Source organism: Staurois parvus, unplaced genomic scaffold (assembly GCF_062004578.1).
Source record: "Staurois parvus isolate SC_StPar_1 unplaced genomic scaffold, SC_StPar_1.0 ptg002408l, whole genome shotgun sequence".
Classification (NCBI taxonomy): domain Eukaryota; kingdom Metazoa; phylum Chordata; class Amphibia; order Anura; family Ranidae; genus Staurois; species Staurois parvus.
In genome coordinates this window covers 48,475-65,538 of record NW_028320204.1, presented here as the reverse complement: position 1 = coordinate 65,538, position 17,064 = coordinate 48,475, and the positions used below count along the sequence as shown (strand labels likewise).

At 44.1% G+C, this 17,064-nt stretch overlaps 1 protein-coding gene across 1 annotated transcript in view; it reads left to right on the top strand.

Annotated features, from left to right (window-relative positions):
- LOC149430920 (uncharacterized) overlaps positions 1-17,064 on the top strand; it is a 70,446-nt gene that overhangs the window by 37,703 nt on the left and 15,679 nt on the right. Inside the window, exons 3-5 of the mRNA XM_089665918.1 lie at positions 2,377-2,676; positions 2,907-3,251; positions 11,903-12,196. Coding sequence (XP_089522044.1) covers positions 2,377-2,676; positions 2,907-3,251; positions 11,903-12,196 — 939 coding nt within the window. The remainder of the gene's footprint in view (positions 1-2,376; positions 2,677-2,906; positions 3,252-11,902; positions 12,197-17,064) is intronic.

Below are 17,064 nucleotides of genomic sequence, written 5' to 3'. Positions count from 1 at the left end.
GAGGCAGTGTGATGGCATGGGTGGAGGCAGTGTGGTGGCATGGGCATGCATGGCTTCCAGTGGCACTGGGTAGTTGGTGTTTATTGATGATGTGACAGAAGACAGAAGCAGCCGGATGAATTCTGCAGTGTTCACAGATATACTGTCAGCCCAGATTCAGCCAAATGCAGCAAAGGTGATTGGACGGCTCTTCACAGTACAGATGGACAATGATCCAAAAAACACTGCAAAAGCAACCCAGGAGCTTTTGAATGAAAAAAGTGGAATATTCTGCAATGGCCAAGTCCATCACCTGATCTCAACCCAATTGAGCATGCATTTCACTTGCTGAAGGCAAAACTCAAGGCAGAAAGACCTACAAACAAAGAACTGAAGACAGCTGCAGTTAGAGCCTGGCAAAGCATCAGAAAGGAGGAAACCCAGTCTTTGGTCATGTCCATGGGTTCCAGACTTCAGGCAAAGTATCAGAAAGGAGGAAACCCGGTCTTTGGTCATGTCCATGGGTTCCAGACTTCAGGCAAAGTATCAGAAAGGAGGAAACCCAGTCTTTGGTCATGTCCACGGGTTCCAGACTTCAGGCAAAGCATCAGAAAGGAGGAAACCTAGTCTTTGGTCATGTCTATGGGTTCCAGACTTCAGGCAAAGTATCAGAAAGAAGGAAACCTAGTCTTTGGTCATGTCCATGGGTTTCCGACTTCAGGCAAAGCATCACAAAGGAGGAAACCCAGTCATTGGTAATGTTCATGGTTTCCGGACTTCAGGCAGTCATTGCCAGTAAAGGATTCTTAACAAAATATTAAAAATGAACATTTTATTTATGATTATATTCAAATGTCCAGTTACTTTTGGTCCCTTGAAAAGGGGGGATGGCTACTCTTAAGACCTAGAATTCCTAAACCCCTCCCCCAATGTGTATGTACATACCCTCAATTAAACCTGAGAGTGTGCACTTTCAGCCCATATCCATTATAGAACTATAGCTTGAATATGTTTTGGTCAATACCTGAAAAAACTAAAATTGTGCCTGTGTCCCAATATACATGGACCTAACTATATATCATTTCTAGACACTTCATCAGGACAGGTTGATGCTATAATTAATACAGTAAATAGGACTTGATGTTTCAATCCCTACTGTAAGTCAGCACTCTTGATGTTGGAATTGGTGTGGTGAAAATGGGGGAGGTTAGGTTCATTGTTGGACACATCAAGTGGGCACCCTTCTTTGATGTTTCATTGATGAACTCACAACACCTTCAGAGAGCTCAACCGTGATAATTGGTGTCCCCCGTACACCCAACTCAGTTCTGTAATTTTTAATCCAAATCCAACTGCTGCTTGTTTTTTTTTCTTCTTCAGAAGACTGATCTTAGTTGTTGCAAAAAAATCCTGCATCCCACTTATACAGGGAAAAGCTTGTACTTCCTGACATTCTGAGCACCTTCAGTTCTTCTCTGACATTCTGAGCACCTTCAGTTCTTCTCTGACATTCTGAGCACCTTCAGTTCTTCTCTGACATTCTGAGCACCTTCAGTTCTTCTCTGACATTCTGAGCACCTTCAGTTCTTCTCTGACACTCTGAGCACCTTCAGTTCTTCTCTGACATTCTGAGCACCTTCAGTTCTTCTCTGACATTCTGAGCACCTTCAGTTCTTCTCTGAGTACTTGTTTTTTCTCCCTTGTAAGGTTCTTCAACACCATTTTTCCATTGTACTATCAATTCTACGACCTATTCCAGCTTGGTTTTTGTGGGCCAAGTGTGACTGTAATGTTGAAGCAACAAAATGTCTGAGGGAAACATGTTTTTTTCCAAGTCCACGTACATTTTGCCAGGAGGAACTGATGCTTCTCTTTTCTTTCTTTCCTCTAGTTCAGTATGGGACTCTGGTTGAGCTTTCCAAGTAGCAGCTTATCATGCTTTTCTCTGGACTGGTGTTTGGTAATACTACATGAGGTCTTGTTATGTTTTTTGATCAGTGAATGGGATATCCCTTATAGTGTCACTGAACTTTGTGACTAGAGCAGGGGTGTCAAACTGACAGCCCTCCAGCTGTTGTGGAACTACAAGTCTCATCATGCCTCTGCCTGTGGGATTCATGCTTGTAACTGACAGCCTTGCAATGCCTCATGGGACTTGTAGTTCCACAACAGCTGTAGGGCGGCAAGTTTGACACCTGTGGTCTAGAGGTTTCCCCTTTACTTGAACACTCATTGATGCAGGTTATTTAGTTTGTTGAAATTGTTATTATTTATAAAGACTTTATTATAGCCAGAAAATAGACAATTTTGCCGGAGAAAACAACAGCATTTGTAGTTTTTTTATGTTTTGTAAGCATATTTTATTTCTTTTTGTTTATTTTTTTCCTCTTTGTACAGCAAAGCCCGACATCCAGCAGCCCATTCAACTATCCATTAATGACTCAGGAGATATGGTGGCATCTTTCAGCCTTTTAAACTTCTTTCCCGAAGGTATAAGAGTCATTTGGACTTATGGACCAACCCAGCAGAAGAAGCCATCAGAGGAGGCAAAGAATCCAGACGGTACATTTACTGTCACCAGTCAGTGTACAATTCCTGAAAATCTTTTTGAGAACCCGCAATTCAGAATCAGAGTGACATGGAACCATCCATCCATGGAGAATGAGGATTATAGAGAAATATCTGTACAAGATCCAGGTGAGGAATGAGGAGGTATAATTATACACACTGTATATATATATATATACTGTAAAGCTGAGTACTTCACCCCTCTTGTATTAAATTGTGTTGTGACTGTACTGTCCCTGTATAAATCCTGTATAATATATAGATCATGATTTTCAAAGTGTCCAAACATAATGTTGTATCAGTATAAAGTAACCTGTGTTCATTCTTGATACTGATCATCTTGATTCAATATTCTATAGACTTCCCATGGAGGCCAAAAATGACAGGAATGACCCCACTCCTCCTGCAGTCACACCAGAAGACCACAGTTAAATGTACAATCTCTGGTTATTTCTCAAAACATCTAAGAGTGACTTGGATAGAGAAGAAGGGGGAGTCTCTAAATAAATGTACACAGAACAGAAGTAAATACCATATATCTGATATAAGACATGAGAAGATGGCTGGTAACACCTATCAGTGCTGCCCTACCCTATCCTTCACACCGATATCAGACCAGGAGGATTTAGAATTTATCTGCAGAGTGGAACATCCCAGCCTGGAACATCCAATAGAACAAAGCACAGGACCTGCCAGGGTAAACGGTGAGTCTTTGTAAAAAAAAAAAAAAAATTAATTTTTTTTAAACTTTTTTATTGGAAAAAGTTTTACATAACCCTGGATTCTGAACTATCCTATCAGACCCACATCCAATCCCTGTCCAAATCATGCCGCCTCAACCTCCGCAACATCTCCAGAATACGCCCCTTTTTTAGCCAATGATACCACAAAGCTCCTAATTCACTCCCTGGTCATCTCTCGCCTCGACTACTGCAACTCCCTCCTCATTGAATTACCTTTACATAGGTCATCCCCCCTCCAGTCCAACATGAATACTGCTGCCAGGCTCATCCACCTTACCAACCATTCAGTGTCTGCTACCCCTCTCTGCCAATCCCTCCACTGGCCTCCACTCAGTGTCCTCCACCCCTCTCTGCCAATCCTTCCACTGGCCTCCACTCAGTGTCCTCCACCCCTCTCTGCCAATCCCTCCACTGGCCTCCATTCAGTGTCCTCCACCCCTCTCTGCCAATCCCTCCACTGGCCTCCATTCAGTGTCCTCCACCCCTCTCTGCCAATCCCTCCACTGGCCTCCATTCAGTGTCCTCCACCCCTCTCTGCCAATCCCTCCACTGGCCTCAACTCTGTGTCCTCCACCCCTCTCTGCCAATCCCTCCACTGGCTTCCATTCAGTGTCCTCCACCCCTCTCTGCCAATCCCTCCACTGGCTTCCATTCAGTGTCCTCCACCCCTCTCTGCCAATCCCTCCACTGGCTTCCATTCAGTGTCCTCCACCCCTCTCTGCCAATCCCTCCACTGGCTTCCATTCAGTGTCCTCCACCCCTCTCTGCCAATTCCTCCACTGGCTTCCATTCAGTGTCCTCCACCCCTCTCTGCCAATCCTTCCATTGGCCTCCATTCAGTGCCCTTCACCCCTCTTTGCCAATCCCTCCATTGGCCTCCACTCAGTGTCCTCCACCCCTCTCCGCCAATCCCTCCACTGGCTTCCATTCAGTGTCCTCCACCCCTCTCTGCCAATCCCTCCACTGGCCTCCATTCAGTGTCCTCCACCCCTCTCTGCCAATCCCTTCACTGGCCTCCATTCAGTGTCCTCCACCCCTCTCTGCCAATCCCTCCACTGGCCTTTATTCAGTGTCCTCCACCCCTCTCTGCCAATCCCTCCACTGGCTTCCATTCAGTGTCCTCCACCCCTCTCTGCCAATCCCTCTACTGGCTTCCATTCAGTGTCCTCTACCCCTCTCTGCCAATTCCTCCACTGGCTTCCATTCAGTGTCCTCCACCCCTCTCTGCCAATCCTTCCACTGGCTTCCATTCAGTGTCCTCCACCCCTCTCTGCCAATCCCTCCACTGGCCTCCATTCAGTGTCCTCCACCCCTCTCTGCCAATCCCTTCACTGGCCTCCATTCAGTGTCCTCCACCCCTCTCTGCCAATCCCTCCACTGGCTTCCAACAAATAAAATTCTAAATACTAACAACAATTTACAAAGCCATCCACAACTCTGCCCTCAGCTACATCACCAACCTGGTCTCAAAATATCAAACAAACCGCTCTCTTCGATCCTCCCAAGACTTCTGTTCTCTGATTCCCATGTCACCTCCTCCCATGCTCACCTCCAGGACTTCTCCTGAGCATCTCCCATCCTATGGACCTCTGTACCCCAATCTGTCTGGCTGTCTCCTAATCTATCCACCTTTAGACGATTCCTGAAAACCTCTTTAAAGAAGTCTATCCTGCTTCTAACTAGTAAACTGCCATTTATTTCCTCCATCAGCCCATCCCCCACAGCTATTACCTTTTTGTATCACTCAACCCTTCCTCCTAGATTGTAAGCTCTAATGAGCCGGGCCCTCTGTGTCCTCTTGTACTGAATTGTATTGTAACTGTAATGTCTGCCTTCATGTTGTAAAGTGCTGAGCAAACTGCTGGAGCCATATAAATCCTGTATAATAGTAATAATAGCATTAGAGGTAACAGTTTTAATACAGAAATACATACAATTTTGTAGTATTAATATATATATATATACACACATACACACAATTGTGTTCAAAATAATAGCAATGTGTTGAAAAAAGTGAATAAAGCTGAAAATCCTTCTAATCCTTTTATTTCCATCCACACAAATGCATTGGGAACACGACACATTCTATTCCAAATCACAACATGAAGAAAAATACATCAAATTTGTGTTGTTCCTCTAAAAAAATGGAAGAAAAGTGAATATTAGACGGTTCAAAAAAATGGCCGTGTTTGTATTCTTCTTTACAAACTCCAACATTCACTATATAAACTGAGAAATGTTTGAAGATTTTGCTTTCCTTTGAATGACTTCATGAATATTTGGTTGTAGTCGCACTGTTTCTGAGAACTGCTGTACATCTGTGTTGCATGGAGTCCCCCAACTTCTGGCCCCTGTGATCAGGTATTCCAGCCCAGGATGATTGGACCACATTCCACAGTTCTTCTCTATTTCTTGGTTTGGCCTCAGAAACGGCATTTTTGATGTCACCCCACAAGTTTTCTATTGGATGAAGATCCGGGGATTGGGCTGGCCACTCCATAACGTCCATCTTGTTGGTCTGGAACCAAGATGTTGCACCTTTACTGGTGTGTTTGGGGTCGTTGTCTTGTTGGAACACCCATTTCAAGGGCATTTCCTCTTCAGCATAAGGCAGCATGACCTCTTCAAGTATTCTGATGGATTCAGACTGATCCATGATCCCTGGTATGCGATAAATAGGCCCAACACCGTAGTATGAGAAACATCCCCATATCATGATGCTTGCACCGCCATGCTTCACGGTCTTCACAGTGTACTGTGGCTTGAATTCAGTGTTTGGGGGTCGTCTGACAAACTGTCTCCGCCCACTAGACCCAAAAAGAACAATCTTACTTCCATCAGTCCACAAAATGTTGCACCATTTCTCTTTAGGCCGGTCAATGTGCTCTTTGGCAGATTGTAACCTCTTCAGCACACGTCTTTTTCCCAACAGTGGGACTTTGCGGGGGCTTCTTGCAGATAGCTTGGCTTCACATCGGCGTCTTCTAATTGTAACAGTCCTCACAGGGAACGTCACACCTTCTTTCATCTTCCTGGAGCTGATTGTTGGCTGAGTCCTCACAGGGACCGTCACACCTTCTTTCATCTTCCTGGAGCTGATTGTTGGCTGAGTCCGCACCATTTTGGCTATTCTTCTATCCATTCCAATGGTAGTTTTTCACTTTCTTCCTCGTCTTTCAGGTTTTGGTTGCCATTTTAAAGCATTTGCCATCATTTTAGCTGAGCAGCCGATCATTTTCTGCACTTCTTTATATGTTTTCCTCTCCAATCAACTTTATAATCAAGGTACGCTGTTCTTCTGAACAATGTCTGGAACGACCCATTTTCCTCAGAATTTCAGAGAGAAATGCACTGTAACCAGCATGTCCAACATTTGCTGCCTTCCTTCCTTAAATAAGGGCAATAATTGCCACCTGTTTATCAAAGAATGAATGACGTCACTAATAGAACTCCACACGGCTATTATTGTGAACACGCCCCTTTCAATGAGTGATTCAATGACACAGAATCAGCAGCATGCATGTCATGACTGTCGGGTCTGTTGGATTTCTATGACTCTACTACACCTGCTAGGAAATTATCTGCCATGTAGAAATATCATTTCCACCAAAAACAGTGATTGATCCGGTTAGTGATGTCTGACGGCTATTATTTTCAACACAATTGTATATCTTAATTTCAGTAAGATATCAAAAATATATGTCTACTTGTTACTTCTCAGTTCAAGAACTAAAAAATTAATTATGCAAAAAAGGGTACAGAATAAAGAAAATTTTAAAAACAAAAGGAAATATGACCATACAAGGTGCAACCTGAGTGAAAAAAGACATGTCACAATGCTTCAGAATCAGAAAAAGTAATTTCAAAGTGACATAAAACTGCAGTAAAGTTCTGATATACAAAACTCAATATATAGAAGAGAGCACAATAACAAAAATGTATAATAAAAAGGGACGCAATGATGTTTTGGCCGCTGAAAATTATCAGCCAAAAACCGAGTTAACTGCGTTTTGCTGATAGATGGAAAAAAGTTGCCAGTAATGGCCTCTGAAAAACGTGTGATTTTGCCGCGCTCTTGCCATGATTTTACCACTTTAACTGTGCATTTTTCATAGGTCATGTGACTCAAAAACCACATAAAAAATGCAACATGTGATTTATATGCATTTTTTCCACATTTTCAATGCATTTCAGGCTGCTTCACACCATTGCAATACAATCCGTATGCATTCCTGTGCGGTTTCTGATGTGTTTTCCCATGTTCCAGTACAGTGCACTGCAGAAAAAATGCAGCATGTTCTACTTTTTTTCGGAACTGGAACGCACTGGAACTGACCACACTAGTGTGAACTATGCCATTGGAAACCATATTGCCTACTATCCATGCGTTTTTGATGCAGAAAACAAATGCACTGGACTGCATGCGCTGTGTACCAGCCCTTCAATGGGGAGGTACGTTTTTTGTGTGTTTTTTTTTTTTAACTGACTAAATATGCACCAAAAATGCAGCAAGCAGGTTTTTTAACACTGCAAGGGAAGCGCAATGGACCAGTGCAAAGACATACATAGAATTTAAAAGGAGACATTTTTCTTGCGCTTTCTTTTAATGCAAAAGCGATTCAAAAACTGCTCGGTGTGAAAGCAGCTGAAACGGTGCCAGAAATAAATTCATATTCATTTAAATTCATGATATCATTTTAAAAAAAGGTCAAACACAATGCAATTGTATATAAAAATGTCATTGTTTTAAAAAAAACTGTCCGTTTTGGTTTCGGGCCAAGTACATCCCGAATTTTCAGTTTTAGTCCAGAATCTTCATTTCGGTGCACTACTATAAAAATGTAGCAGTTTCTATATGCATTTCCCAGACAGGCATATACACTATATCACTGAACGCCATACATTTGTTTAGGATTGAAATCTCCTAACTAGAGATGAGCGAAGTATTCAAAAATTCGATTCGACTGATTCGGCGAATTTCAGGAAGAAATTTGATTCGATGCGAATTTATTCGCTACGAAGATGACTTATAAAAAGGGTTTCTAGGCTTCAGAGAGCCTTTAAATTAGTGCAGAACACTGTACCTTTAATTTAAATGCCCTTGGAGATGAGGAAGGAGAAGGAGAAGGAGAAGGATGAGAAGAAGAAGGAGAAGGATGAGAAGAAGGAGAAGGATGAGAAGAAGGAGAAGGATGAGAAGAAGGAGAAGGATGAGAAGAAGGAGAAGGATGAGGATGAGAAGAAGAAGGATGAGGATGAGAAGAAGGAGAAGGAGAAGGATGAGAAGGAGAAGGATGAGAAGGAGAAGGATGAGAAGAAGAAGGATGAGAAGATGGAGAAGGAGAAGGATGAGAAGATGGAGAAGGAGAAGGATGAGAAGATGGAGAAGGAGAAGGATGAGAAGAAGGAGAAGGAGAAGGATGAGAAGAAGGAGAAGGAGAAGGATGAGAAGAAGGAGAAGGATGAGAAGGAGAAGGATGAGAAGGAGAAGGATGAGAAGGAGAAGGATGAGAAGGAGAAGGAGAAGGATGAGAAGGAGAAGGAGAAGGATGAGAAGGAGAAGGAGAAGGATGAGAAGGAGAAGGAGAAGGATGAGAAGGAGAAGGAGAAGGATGAGGAGAAGGAGAAGGAGAAGGATGAGGAGAAGGAGAAGGATGAGAAGGAGAAGGATGAGAAGAAGGAGAAGGATGAGAAGAAGGAGAAGCAGAAGGAGAAGGATGAGAAGATGGAGAAGGATGAGAAGATGGAGAAGGAGAAGAAGGATGAGAAGAAGGAGAAGGATGAGAAGGATGAGAAGAAGGAGAAGGATGAGAAGGAGAAGGATGAGAAGGAGAAGGATGAGAAGGAGAAGGATGAGAAGGAGAAGGATGAGAAGGAGAAGGATGAGAAGGAGAAGGATGAGAAGGAGAAGGATGAGAAGGAGAAGGATGAGAAGAAGAAGGATGAGAAGAAGGATGAGAAGGATGAGAAGGAGAAGGATGAGAAGGAGAAGGATGAGAAGGAGAAGGATGAGAAGAAGGATGAGAAGGAGAAGGATGAGAAGGACAGTTCTGTGACAGTTTCTGTCTATTTCTGACAGTTCTGGGACATTCACTCCATACAGCGGTTGAAACATTGTATCTATTTGTTTCCATAAATTGATCCATTTAAGGAAACAAATAGATACAATCTTTCAACCGCTGTATGGAGTGAATGTCCCAGAACTGTCAGAAATAGAGGAACTCTGCACATACACTTTTTGCCGGCTTGGAATTATTCATATTTTCATCCTACTTCTTCTTCTTCTTCTTCTTCTTCATCCTCATCCTCATCTTCTTCTTCTGAGAATGAGGATGAAGAAGAAGAAGAAGTAGGATGAAAATAAGAATTCCAAACTGGCAAAAAGTGTATGTGCAGAGTTCCTCTATTTCTGACAGTTCTCTGACAGCTCCTTCACATGTACAGCGGTTGAAACATCTGTATCCTAAATGGAAACTAATAGATACAATGTTTCAACCGCTGTACATGTGAAGGAACTGTCAGAGAAATGTCAGAAATAGCAGAGCTCTCTGCAGGGACACTTTTGCCGGCTGATCGGGAAAATTTTGATTCGCGCACGCGAAGTAGGCAAAATTTCGGATTCGACGCAAATCGAATTTTTCCTGAAATTCGTATCGAATTCCGGTTCGCCTGGTTCGATTCGCTCATCTCTACTCCTAACAATAGAACTGACTCCTATTTCTAAGATACCGTATTTTCCGGCATATAAGACGACTTTTTAACCCATGAAAATCTTCTCAAAAGTCGGGGGTCGTCTTATACCCCGGTATGCGGCGTGCTGACACAGTACGGGGGCGGACAGGGGGCTGCTGTCTCTTACCTGGCTCCGATCCCAGTCCCACGACGATCCGGTCCAGGAAGCGCGGCTGCTCCTTAATTCACTTCGGCCGCTTGATGTTCGCGCGGCCGCTAAGCTCCGCCTCCTCACCGGTGATTGGGCGCCAGAACTGTAGCTCAGGAAAGGCACACAGGCGGTCAATCACCGGCGAGGAGGCGGAGCTGAGCAGCCCCGCGGAAATCGAGTGAGGGAGCGGCTGGTAAGTGTGCCGTGCAGATGGTGCTGCTGCAACCACATATGCTGGCTGCAGCAACACCATGCTGGAACAGGGGTCAGCAAGTGTCATTGGTGTCAGTGGGAGGAATAGTGCCCCATCATTGGTGTCAGTGGGAGGAATAGTGCCCCATCATTGGTGTCAGTGGGAGGAATAGTGCCCCATCATTGGTGTCAGTGGGAGGAATAGTGCCCCATCATTGGTGTCAGTGGGAGGAATAGTGCCCCATCATTGGTGTCAGTGGGAGGAATAGTGCCCCATCATTGGTGTCAGTGGGAGGAATAGTGCCCTGTCATTGGTGTCAGTGGGAGGAATAGTGCCCCATCATTGGTGTCAGTGGGAGGAATAGTGCCCCATCATTGGTGTCAGTGGGAGGAATAGTGCCCCATCATTGGTGTCAGTGGGAGGAATAGTGTCCCGTCATTGGTGTCAGTGGGAGGAATAGTGTCCCATCATTGGTGTCAGTGGGAGGAATAGTGTCCCATTATTGGTGTCAGTGGGAGGAATAGTGTCCCAACGTTGGTGTCAGTGGGAGCAATAGTGTCCCAACGTTGGTGTCAGTGGGAGGAATAGTGCCCCATCATTGGTATCAGTGGGAGGAGCTTGGAGTCACTGAGCTCCTGAGAGCGACCCATTCTTTCTCCAATGTTTGTAGAAGCAGTCTGCATGCCTAGGGGCTTGATTGTATACACCTGTGTCCATGGAGGGGATTGGAGCACCTGAATCACATGATTTGGAGGGGATTGGAACACCTGAATCACATGATTTGGAGGGGATTGGAGCACCTGAATCCCATGATTTGGAGGGGATTGGAGCACCTGAATCCCATGATTTGGAGGGGATTGGAGCACCTGAATCCCATGATTTGGAGGGGATTGGAGCACCTGAATCACATGATTTGGGAGGGGATTGGAACACCGGAATCACATGATTGGGAGGGGATTGGAACGCCTGAATCACATGATTTGGAGGGGATTGGAACACCTGAATCACATGATTTGGAGGGGATTGGAACACCTGAATCACATGATTCGGAGGGGATTGGAACACCTGAATCACATGATTTGGAGGGGATTGGAACACCTGAATCACATGATTCGGAGGGGATTGGAACACCTGAATCACATGATTCGGAGGGGATTGGAACACCTGAATCACATGATTCGGAGGGGATTGGAACACCTGAATCACATGATTTGGAGGGGATTGGAACACCTGAATCACATGATATGGAGGGGATTGGAACACCGGAATCACATGATTTGGAGGGGATTGGAACACCTGAATCACATGATTTGGAGGGGTGTTCCTATACTTTTGGCAATATAGTGTATATGTGGATGTCCCGAGATAAAATGCTGAAAATGACACTACTGGCAGAGCCTCAGTACAGTACTGATCATGTTTTTAGTACATATTTTGAGCTCCGTGATATCTCGTGTTCTAGAAATTTCTATCCGACAGGGCATGTGCTGGCAACAGAATTATTTACTTTTTTTTATTTTTCCTTCTCCCTCCCAGTGGCCCCCCAGGAGAAAGATATAAAAGTGACCCCATTTGGATCAGACCAAGTGCTGTGTTCTCTCATTTTAAGGAAGTTTTATCCTCAAAACATTAACATCAAATGGAGCAACGAAGAACTCAACACTTCAATGTTACCTTCAACCAAGAAAATTATTCAGACCAATGATGAGAAACTATTTGATGCTATAAGTGAGTGTATCATTCCCTATAAATTTCTGAAGCATTTGGTGCGAGTGACATGGACACATGACTCATTAAAGGAGCCTGAATACCAGGATCTGCGCACAACAGGTACTACAACTTATACAGCTAGGACAATGCAAGATTTACAAAGTTGTGTATAGAGAACAGGGTGCTAATAGAAGTCATGTACATGTGTGTCAAGAGAACCAGAGAGCACACAGACGGATTGCACGGAACCCAACGTGCTTTTATTGGGGAGGTTTTTGGGGCACAGACAACAGTTCCTTTAGTCCACAGATCCACACCAGACACAGCAACACAATACAGTTCTCTGGAAGGCAATATGGAACAACAGGGGTATGGTAATCCACAGGGTTAGTCCACACAGGAGGCTCCAGGCAGGGATGGGTTAAGTCCAGGCAGGTTCACGGAGATTAAGGGGTTAAGTCCAGGCAGGGGATAGATCCAGGAAGATTCACGGGGACAGCAGAAGATCCCTCCACAGTGCAGGGATTCCAGGCAGCACAGCCAGTCCGGGAGATGAGGAGGAGGATGGGGGATGGTCGTATAAGAGAAGCTGGCCCTCAGCGCAGCCTTCCCTCACACACACAGCCAGGAGAACACACGGAGGTTTTCCTGCTCACCCTTAAGTATAGAGCTGGTAACCAGATACTTCCTGTTGGGTTACCATGGCAATGGGTCCTGTCTCTCAGGTCTCCAGACCTGTCCAGGGAGCCCAGGAACTTGTGCATGAGGGGGAAGGGAGGAGGGGGCCTGTTTGTGGATTCCTTCAGCAGGAGGCCAGGCTGCAAGCCAGGGGGGTGAGGGGCTGCCTGTGTCAGGGACAAGGACGACTAGAAGTCCCAGCATGGGCGGGACAGAAGGGTGAGGGGCTGCTGAGGGGTGGGAGGTGGCAGCCGGCAAACCTGGAGGATGGGGAAGGAAGGACCAGCTCCGTGACAATGTGTTACAATGTGAGTAATTCAGAAGGTTGTAAAGCCACCAAAACACTTTTCTGTGTCAGAAAGGTACAGCTCTCATTCCTGGTCTACAGAATTGCAATGTCTCTATCATAATTCCAGAACCAGAAGGTGGCCTGATACTGTATGTATTCATGTAATGATACATCAAATGATTATTTAGTGCAAGTAACATGACTGAATTGAATAAACATTGCAAAACAGAGATCCTCCACATTCGAGTGATTTAGTAAGCTCTCAATCAATTTTATCTCTGCCAGGATCGGCCGTGATAGACCAAATATCTGCATTTACACTGGAAAACTAATTGTAATTAAGATTGATTAAATGATCATTTTTACTATATTGTTTACATTTATAACTGATCGTAATAATTATTCTTAGGCTAAAATAACAATTTATTAAAAAGGTAAAGGTTTAAAAGTTACACAAAAGAAAACAATACCGCACTTGAGTGCACCTAAAGTTTGCAAAATTGCTATATTTTAGGAAAAAATTATCATCAGATGAAATAAAAATGTGTATTAAAATAAATGACCTATCTTGGTTAACCCTTTTGAGGACCAAGGGACGTATTTGTCCCATGTTTTTAATTGCGTGTATCATCTGATTAAGAACTTAAGAACTAATATTTTGACTCAAACCAAAAAAAGTTTTATCAACAACAAATGGATCGAGCTTTTTGCCAATTATTTCATGAAATGGCTTAGTTACAGCAACTGAAGTGTACGAACTTTAAAAACAAAAAAAATTGATTCTTTTGGCGTTCCAAAATCTTACGGTCCTCAAAGGGTTAACTGAGCCTAGCAAAGGCATAAGGCATTAGCACATCAGTGGGTATCATACAATACCACCCCTGCATTTTTCCTACAGTAACAATTTTTTATCATATTATTCCAACCCATTGATGAAGCTTTTAACCATTTGCCGCCCGGCCTATAGCCATTTGGCGGCTGCAAAAATGCATTAACTTCCCGGGGTGTACGCCATTTGGGGTCCTCCCGCACATGTGCAGTTCGCGCGGTTGCAGAGCCGCGCAGCGGCACGATCTGTCACCGGCCGTGTACCTCGGACACGGCTGATGACAGATCTGAGTACCGGCCCCTGTTGCTGGTACCATGTGACCTGCTGTGACCAATCACAGCAGGTCACATGACAGTTGTATACGATGGATGGCTTCATTCATGCCATCCATTGTATACTAGTGCCTAGCTGTGAATGGTCACAGCGATCACATGCACATGTCATGTGATTAGCTGTGACCAAATCACAGCTAAGCACAAAAAAAAAAAAAAAAACCTGAATGAATCGATTTCATTCAGGTAAATGCTTGCTTATAGCAAAGTAATTGTGTAAAAAAAAAAAAAAAAAATTCTGATCACTTCCCCAAAGTAGTACAATGTTACTATGGTAACATTGTACTACTTTGGTCATAGTGAAATCTTAAAAAAGAATTAAAAAAAATGTAATAAAAAATAATAAAAAAATAAAAAATATACTTTTTTTTTTTTTTTTCATACTGTCACCAGTTAGTGTCCCTGATCACCGCCATGCCAGTTATATGATGACGCTGTACTGCACTGGTGACAGGATGTAAAAAAACAAAATAGTGAAAATATTTTTTTTATTTTTTCATTTTCCAAAAAATGACAAAAAAAATACAACTCCAAAAAACTCTCCATGCCTCTTATGAAGTACGTCGGACTGTCTACTTTACAAAAAGGGGTCATTTGGGGGATATCTGTACTGTCCTGACATTTGGGGGATATCTGTACTGTCCTGACATTTGGGGGATATCTGTACTGTCCTGACATTTGGGGGATCTCTGTACTGTCCTGACATTTGGGGGATCTCTGTCCTGTTCTGACATTTGGGGGATATCTGTCCTGTTCTGACATTTGGGGGATCTCTGTACTGTCCTGACATTTGGGGGATATCTGTCCTGTTCTGACATTTAGGGGATATCTGTCCTGTCCTGACATTTGGGGGATATCTGTACTGTCCTGACATTTGGGGGATATCTGTACTGTCCTGACATTTGGGGGATATCTGTACTGTCCTGACATTTGGGGGATAGCTGTACCGTCCTGACATTTGGGGGATATCTGTACTGTCCTGACATTTGGAGGATATCTGTACTGTCCTGACATTTGGGGGATGTCTGTACTGTCCTGACATTTTGGGGGATAGCTGTACTGTCCTGACATTTGGGGGATAGCTGTACCGTCCTGACATTTGGGGGATATCTGTACTGTCCTGACATTTGGGGGATATCTGTACTGTCCTGACATTTGGGGGATATCTGTACTGTCCTGACATTTGGGGGATATCTGTACTGTTCTGACATTCTTGAACCTCAAGAAATTAGATTGGCTGTCAGTACTTCAGGATTGATCAATACTCAGATCTATACCATAGTTTGTGAACTCTATAACTTTCCTACAAAATAAATAATACATCCTAATTTGGGTTATTTTCACCAAAGACATGTAGTAGAATACATCTCGGCCTAAATTTATGAAGAACAATTATTTATTTGTAAACTTTTATAACAGAAACAAAGAAAAATTTGTTTTTTTTTTCAAAATTTTTGGTATTTTTTTGTTAATTTAGCAAAAAATAAAAACCCCAGCGGTGATTAAATACCACCAAAAGAAAGCTCTAGTTGTGTGAAGAAAATGATAAAATTTTAGTTTGGGTACAATGTTGTATGACCGCGCAATTGTCATTCAAAGTGTGAGAGCGCTGAAACGTGAAAAATGGCCTGGGCAGGAAGGGGGGAAATTGCCCGGTATGGAAACGGTTAAAGAGAAACAAAATTCTGCTAATCTCTGCAAACCAGTAGTAAAGGGGAAAAGCTTTTTTAACCTGTATAATCCGTGATCACCCTAATAAGGCTCAATTAAGACTTTTGTTTCGACTTATATCCACTGAGTGTAAAGTCGGATCAAAGCCACCCCAAAAGTCACATCAAAGTTGTGTGCTAAAGTTGCACTGGAAATCGTGCCGTTACATCCAGGCGTGTACACAAGCGCTGCGTATCCTTAAGTGAAAAAAAAAAATGAAAACACAGAGTTCCCGGTATGTGCTAATGAGCATAAATATTAATGGATTTTGCACAGGAATATATCATATGTGTGAATGCGCATATGCAAAAATACACATGAATGTGCGCATAAATATGTGTGAATACGTGCAAAACAAACATCTGAAATGAAGTCCACATATGCTGATGCTCAAACATTAGTACTGTGTGCAGGAGGCTCTCTAGTTTAATAAGCAGCTCATCTATTTTCTGAGGTTTTGCATTAAGATGGAAGTAAACCCTCTTTTGTATCTTTTACCTGCAAGTTAGCTTTTATTACCCCCTTCCAGTCCAGACACTCCCCCCTCCCCTTCCAGTCCGGACACTTTCCCCCCCTTCCAGTCCGGACACTTTCCCCCCCTTCCAGTCCGGACACTTTCCCCCCCTTCCAGTCCGGACACTTCCCCCCCTTCCAGTCCGGACACTTCCCCCCCCTTCCAGTCCGGACACTTCCCCCCCCTTCCAGTCCGGACACTTCCCCCCCCTTCCTTCCAGTCCGGACACTTTCCCCCCCTTCCAGTCCGGACACTTTCCCCCCCTTCCAGTCCGGACACTTTCCCCCCCTTCCAGTCCGGACACTTTCCCCCCCTTCCAGTCCGGACACTTTCCCCCCCTTCCAGTCTGGACACTTCCCCCCCTTCCAGTCTGGACACTTTCCCCCCCTTCCAGTCCGGACACTTCCCCCCCTTCCAGTCCGGACACTTCCCCCCCTTCCAGTCCGGACACTTCCCCCCCTTCCAGTCCGGACACTTCCCCCCCTTCCAGTCCGGACACTTTCTCCCCCTTCCAGTCCGGACACTTTCTCCCCCTTCCAGTCCGGACACTTTCTCCCCCTTCCAGTCCGGACACTTTCTCCCCCTTCCAGTCCGGACACTTTCTCCCCCTTCCAGTCCGGACACTTTCACCCCCTT